Source organism: Engystomops pustulosus, chromosome 2 (assembly GCF_040894005.1).
Source record: "Engystomops pustulosus chromosome 2, aEngPut4.maternal, whole genome shotgun sequence".
NCBI classification, from domain to species: domain Eukaryota; kingdom Metazoa; phylum Chordata; class Amphibia; order Anura; family Leptodactylidae; genus Engystomops; species Engystomops pustulosus.
The window spans coordinates 224,882,796-224,889,010 of NC_092412.1; the positions used below are offsets into that span (position 1 = coordinate 224,882,796).

At 40.8% G+C, this 6,215-nt stretch overlaps 1 protein-coding gene across 1 annotated transcript in view; it reads left to right on the forward strand.

Annotated features, from left to right (window-relative positions):
* The window catches only part of PIPOX (pipecolic acid and sarcosine oxidase), a 63,945-nt gene extending 63,368 nt beyond the window's left edge, over window positions 1–577 (forward strand). Inside the window, exon 8 of the mRNA XM_072138288.1 lies at window positions 195–577. Within this exon, the coding sequence (XP_071994389.1) occupies window positions 195–310 (116 nt within the window). The 3' untranslated portion in view covers window positions 311–577. The remainder of the gene's footprint in view (window positions 1–194) is intronic.
* The last annotated feature ends 5,638 nt before the right edge of the window (window positions 578–6,215 follow it).

The following is a 6,215-nucleotide window of genomic DNA, read 5'->3' on the forward strand; positions in this document are numbered from 1 at the left end:
GCATTGTCAGGGCAACCTGCTCTACATCAATCAGGTATTTTTTACATATCTAATGAATGGAGTGGCCATTTATGACTTATCTCTATAAGGTTATTAAAATCCCTTTAAACGGAACCCCTCAGACCTTGGACTAAGAAGAACACTGGGTATAAACATCAATAAACTTTAATTGTTCTCCTATCCTTTTTCCTTAGGTCACGGCTTTAAACTATCACCTCTGGTTGGGAAGATACTATGTGAGCTCAGCATTGGGAAGCAACCAATATATGATCTCAAGCCGTTCAGTATTACTCGATTCAAGACCCAATAAATTGATCTTTATATAGAGATATTAAGAACATACCTAGAAACAATGTATTTCTGACATAATTGTCATAGACATAAAATACAGCTGTTTACAGTTCTAAAACCAAGCACAAAGTAAGACTCTTATGAAAGTCTGATAGCATATTGTGATCATGTATGAAATTTACATGTAACTTTGTCTGAAAAATTGATGTACTGCTATATACATTTTAATATGTACATGTTTAACATTTTATGGTAAAATAAACAAGAAAATATGTTGGGACAAGAATTTGTTTACTTTGTTACAAATTTTGACATCAGAACAGTCTTTGTAATCTAATTTCGATCACCAATACTAGAAGTCAGAGTCCCTTAGCCTACTGTAACATCCAATTCAGATTTGGATAGGAAACATAGCTCTGAGTCATGCTCAAATAAAGGGGTTTTCTAGTCAAATCCACTCCATAATTTCATATTGACAGGCTACCTTTAAGAACCATGCACTTTGCTGTGAACAAACAACTGGCTGGGCACTGATTAGTTATTGCTGGTCAATCCTAAAGACAGGCTATCAATATAAAGATTTAGACACCCCTTTTAAAGTATTTAACTAGAATATTTATAATTCATCTCATAGACTCTAGTAGGAAGGAATAAATCCTAAAGGGGTTTTCCGGGAATCTGGAAAACCCCTAGTGGGTTGGTTTGAGGAAAAAAAGAAATTTCATAACCTTTTTTTCATAACTGTAGCTCCTCCTATTCACCAGCGATCTGAGATATAAAGAGAGAAGCACCGAGGGTCTGCACACAGTACAAAAGTAAGTAGCAGGACTGCTGAATCACTTGAACATTCAGGGATTACCTACAAGGCGGTGTCAGTAGTGGATTATAATATAGGCGGTTTGGGCGGTAGCTCAAGGCCCAAGTCTTCTAGGAGGCCATGGCCACCTAAACCACTCATTAAAATTTGATTTGAAAAATGACTTTCACCCATGAAATCCTAGTACATTTGTTGCTGCTCTCAATACCCATGTACATTTTTGGTCCCTAAGTCCTGAAACTGCAGATTAAGATCATGCAGAAGGGACACATCCTCCATTCCCCAAGAAGCTTGATTGTAGTCCCTTATGTAAGAAGTGATTCCAGAGTTGAAGAGGCTCTAATAGTCCTACAGTCCAGGGCCCATGGCAGTCATGCCATGAAAAAATGGCCAACCCCTTTAACCCAATGAATGTTAGCTTTAGACTACAGAACAACAATTGAAGTGAAGTCCTTGTGTCCCAAGGAGGCCACTATTTGGACCAATTGAGCCCTCTGACCGCTTTACCATCTGGCTGGGCATAGGTCCAAAAACTGAAAATACCAGAGGGAGCTGGAGAGCTGGAGCAGGTTAAGTATATTTTCCACATTGCTTAGCAGAAATTGAAGGTTTCTCCAGGTGGACCTTCCAGGTCCATTATTATGTCAGAGATTAGTCCCACCAGAGAGATTTCTGTTATCCTAGTAGGCCTGGTTGGATTAATCTTGATTAACAATCCCACTCATTCTTCATAGTCACTAATGATTCATTAAAGGGATTTTTTAAACTTGACCAATTCAAGGGGAAATTAGGAATGGTGAATGAATGATTCCTGTCTAAGCTCTGGTCATTTATAATCCCAGTTAATGAATAAATCCGGCAAACGATTCTGTCATTAGCATAAGGCTTCTCAGATGATCAGCAGCGAGCGAGTGCTCTTTTCTGTAGTGTTCCCCCGATGTGCTCTGTTTTTACCACTGAGAGCGAGCACTAATACTAAATCCACATCTTGTAGCGCAGATTCATGCATTTTATTTATAAGACATAGAGTAAGCTCTGATGATAGACCTATATCTCACAGCTTAGCAAAATAGATAGTGTTTAAACCCCATGTAAAGAATTCCCTTTGCTACCTATTAATTATACATAGCAGCTGTGTAAAAACGATGAAAGCAAAATGCATGTTTACGAGAAGAAGTTATTTTCCTGATACAGACATATTTTTTCTGGTTGTTTTTCTTTCTTTTTTAGCACTTGCTCTTTTTTTTATACTTTTCGCCTCTCTCGTGCTTTATTTTATTCCTACCAGAATTCCTTATTAGTGGTTTCCTGAAGGTGTCCCGCACTGGGGATTGATCACACTAATAGTCCCACAATGCACCATGACTCTTGCTTGTAGATTTCACGGCCTAGTCACAGAGAAAATGTTCCGATTTCACGCATAGCAACAAGATGAAAAGAAACATATTCCTAATGAAAACTCTCTTCCATGGCCCTTCGTGATCCGGCAAGGGATATTTGCTCTGACTAATATCTGGAAGCGGCAGACCTGCAAATCATGTAAAATGACACATGTATAAGAAGAATCGCGCCAGTGAATGGGGATTCAAGGTTATTGTGTACAGAGATGCAAGATGGAAAGATAGTTCATTACTTCAATCGGTGGAATATTGCCAGTATTATATACAAAACCAAAGCAGTCTATGAGGATTGGAAAGAAGGACTACAACTAGATAGGTACTACAATGCCGTGGGCAGTAGAGTGCTCCATATACCAATGTATTATAAAGATATTGCTTCTAGGATGCAATAGAATGTAATATATCAGAATATTTTCAAAATTTTTATATCTATATATGTATTTTTACAACAAATGTGTGTGTGTAACAGTTGGTATGAAGCTAACTTTTCTCCCCTGGGCGCCCACTTACAATGCACAGTTTATAATATCGCCGTCTTTCATTGAACAACCCTCAGTCCAGTAGCCCAGCCCCGGCTGGCTGTATACTCGCGGGGGTGGCTGTATACTCAGGGGGCTGGCTGGCTGTAAAATCCAAGTCCGTCTCTGACTCTACCAAGAATGCAAGTAAGTTTTCTAAGGTGTTGAATGGAAAACAATACCTCCTTTTGCTACCTTGAAAGGCAGCCCCCTTAACATCAAGTATGACCTACAAGAAGTCTAAAAACATGGTGTGGGATTAAGCCAAACCAGTATATCTATTCCAGAAGGAACAGACTACCAACTGTAGACAGAGCTGTTTCAACCTGGTTGGGTCTCCTCAGTACAGCGTAGGGAACTGATTTGGCTATGTGAGAGGCTATTGACTAGGGTCAGACAGTAAGGAGGTATTGTTTTCTATTTAACACCTTGGAAAACTTATTTGCATTCTTCCCAGAATTCCCTAGTGGAGCATCTATGGCTTTAAGTCTCCACATGCCTTTAAGGTGGCCTTAATTGGCATTGTCTCTTTAAGGAGAACACCTACTGTCTGCCTCTACCAAAGAGCTTTCTAAGGATGTCAGGGACAAGATCATAGACCTGTACAAGACAAGTAAGATGCTGGGTGAGAAGGAGACAACACTTGGTGCAATAGTAAGAAAATGGAAGAAATACAAAATCACATCGATCTGGAGCACCATACAAAATATCATCTTGTTAGATATCCTTGATCGTGAGGAAGATGACAGATCAGCCTAAAACTACATGAGGGAACTTGTTAATGATCTCAAGGCAGCTGGGCCGCAGTCACCAAGAAAACCATTGGTAACACATTACGCCGCAATGGTTTTATATCCTGCAGTGTCCAAAAGGTCCCCCTACTCCAGAAGGCACATGTGCTGCCCATCTAAAGTTGCCCATATTATAATTATTATTAATGAACACCTGGATGATTCTGCGAGTGATTGGGAGAAGGTGCTGTGGCCAGACGAGACAAATATTAGCTCAACTTGCCATGATTGGAGGAAGAGAACTGCTGCCTATGAACAACATCCCCACTGTCAGGCATGGTGGTGGAAACATTGATTTGCCTTTTTGAGTTTCTCCTGTGTCTACTTTATTAAATTTGATATAAGGTGGACTACTTAGTTTTTATATAAGATGGAGTTTTTAGAAGGATTATTAAAAGTTACATTTAACTGTGTCCACCCTCAGTATTCACATCTCACTTGTTAAAAAAAAATAACTAGACAGTTGTGAGAATTTAGAAAAAAATGTCAAACTGGCCCAGATATTTTTTTGTTCTGCTGCCCAATTTGCTCACTTCTTAATAATAGTCTTTGTAGATGACTGTTTCCCTCTCCTCTTTAGTATCTCATATAATGTATGAGAGGTTGCAGCATCCTAACATCATGTAGTAATCAACACTTCACAGCGAGGTACAAAAAAAAAAAAGAAAAACCAAATCCCAATAACTCAATTGACATTGCCGCTATCGACAAGCTGCCAAGTTCTAAGTCCTACAATTCGACTGTCACACATCAGAGTTCGCCATGAGCTGTAGACACTTCTGAAGAAAAAAAGTAAGTGATTGGAAATAAGGCACTTGGAAGAAATTGCATTGCAATGCCTTATGGGTATTAGATTGTGTCACACCAAGCAATTTGTGAAAGTGGCTCACAGGTAAATGTCACATGAAAGAATGAAGGGTAATAGGGCTGCCATTTGTCTAAACTAATATTTATTCTCCGACATGTTTTTGCGGAGAAAGGTTGTTTTATTGCCATTTGAACTTGTGGAATGAGCTACTAATGTGTACATGACGCTGTTCATCAATGGTGGAGGGGTAATTAATGTAAAAATGTTCTTCCACTCTATATTCTTCCACTTAGACTTACTGTAAGAGCAATGAAATTCATATAATAGACAAAATACTTATTTCATACCCCAAAAGTATCAGATAAGGGCGGAGTAGCCTCGGTAGTAACCAAATGAACCAATTTATCATCCACGATACGTTCAGTGGGGTGCATAGTTACCATTGTTTCAACTGGTAAAATTGGGACACTTAGAGGGGTTTTCCAAGAACTCTGGACAACCTTGTGCAGGCTGGGACGGGGAAAGCAAAATTTAAAAAAAATATATAAATTCATTATATAAATTAAAAAAATATATTAAAAAATTATATGTACCCTGCCTCAACTGCCAACCGCACCCCCAGACATGCAGTCCCATGTAACATAAACCTAACCCCCAGTTGTGCAGTCCCATGTGACATAAACCGCACCCCCAGACATGCAGTCCCATGTAACATAAACCTCACCCTCAGACATGCAGTCCCATGTGACATAAACCTCACCCTCAGACATGCAGTCCCATGTGACATAAACCTCACCCCCAGATGTGCAGTCCCATGTGAAATAAACCTCACCCTCAGACATGCAGTCCCATGTGACATAAACCTCACCCCCAGATGTGCAGTCCCATGTGACATAAACCTCACCCCCAGATGTGCAGTCCCATGTGACATAAACCTCACCCCCAGATGTGCAGTCCCATGTGACATAAACCTCACCCTCAGACATGCAGTCCCATGTGACATAAACCTCACCCTCAGACATGCAGTCCCATGTGACATAAACCTCACCCCCAGATGTGCAGTCCCATGTGACATAAACCTCACACCCAGATGTGCAGTCCCATGTGACATAAACCTCACCCCCAGATGTGCAGTCCCATGTGACATAAACCTCACCCTCAGACATGCAGTCCCATGTGACATAAACCTCACCCCCAGATGTGCAGTCCCATGTGACATAAACCTCACCCTCAGACATGCAGTCCCATGTGACATAAACCTCACCCCCAGATGTGCAGTCCCATGTGACATAAACCTCACCCTCAGACGTGCAGTCCCATGTGACATAAACCTCACCCTCAGACATGCAGTCCCATGTGACATAAACCTCACCCCCAGACATGCAGTCCCATGTGACATAAACCTCACCCCCAGATGTGCAGTCCCATGTGACATAAACCTCTCCCCCAGATGTGCAGTCCCATGTAACATAAACCTCACCCCCAGATGTGCAGTCCCATGTGACATAAACCTCTCCCCCAGATGTGCAGTCCCATGTGACATAAACCTCTCCCCCAGATGTGCAGTCCTATGTGACATAAACCTCACCC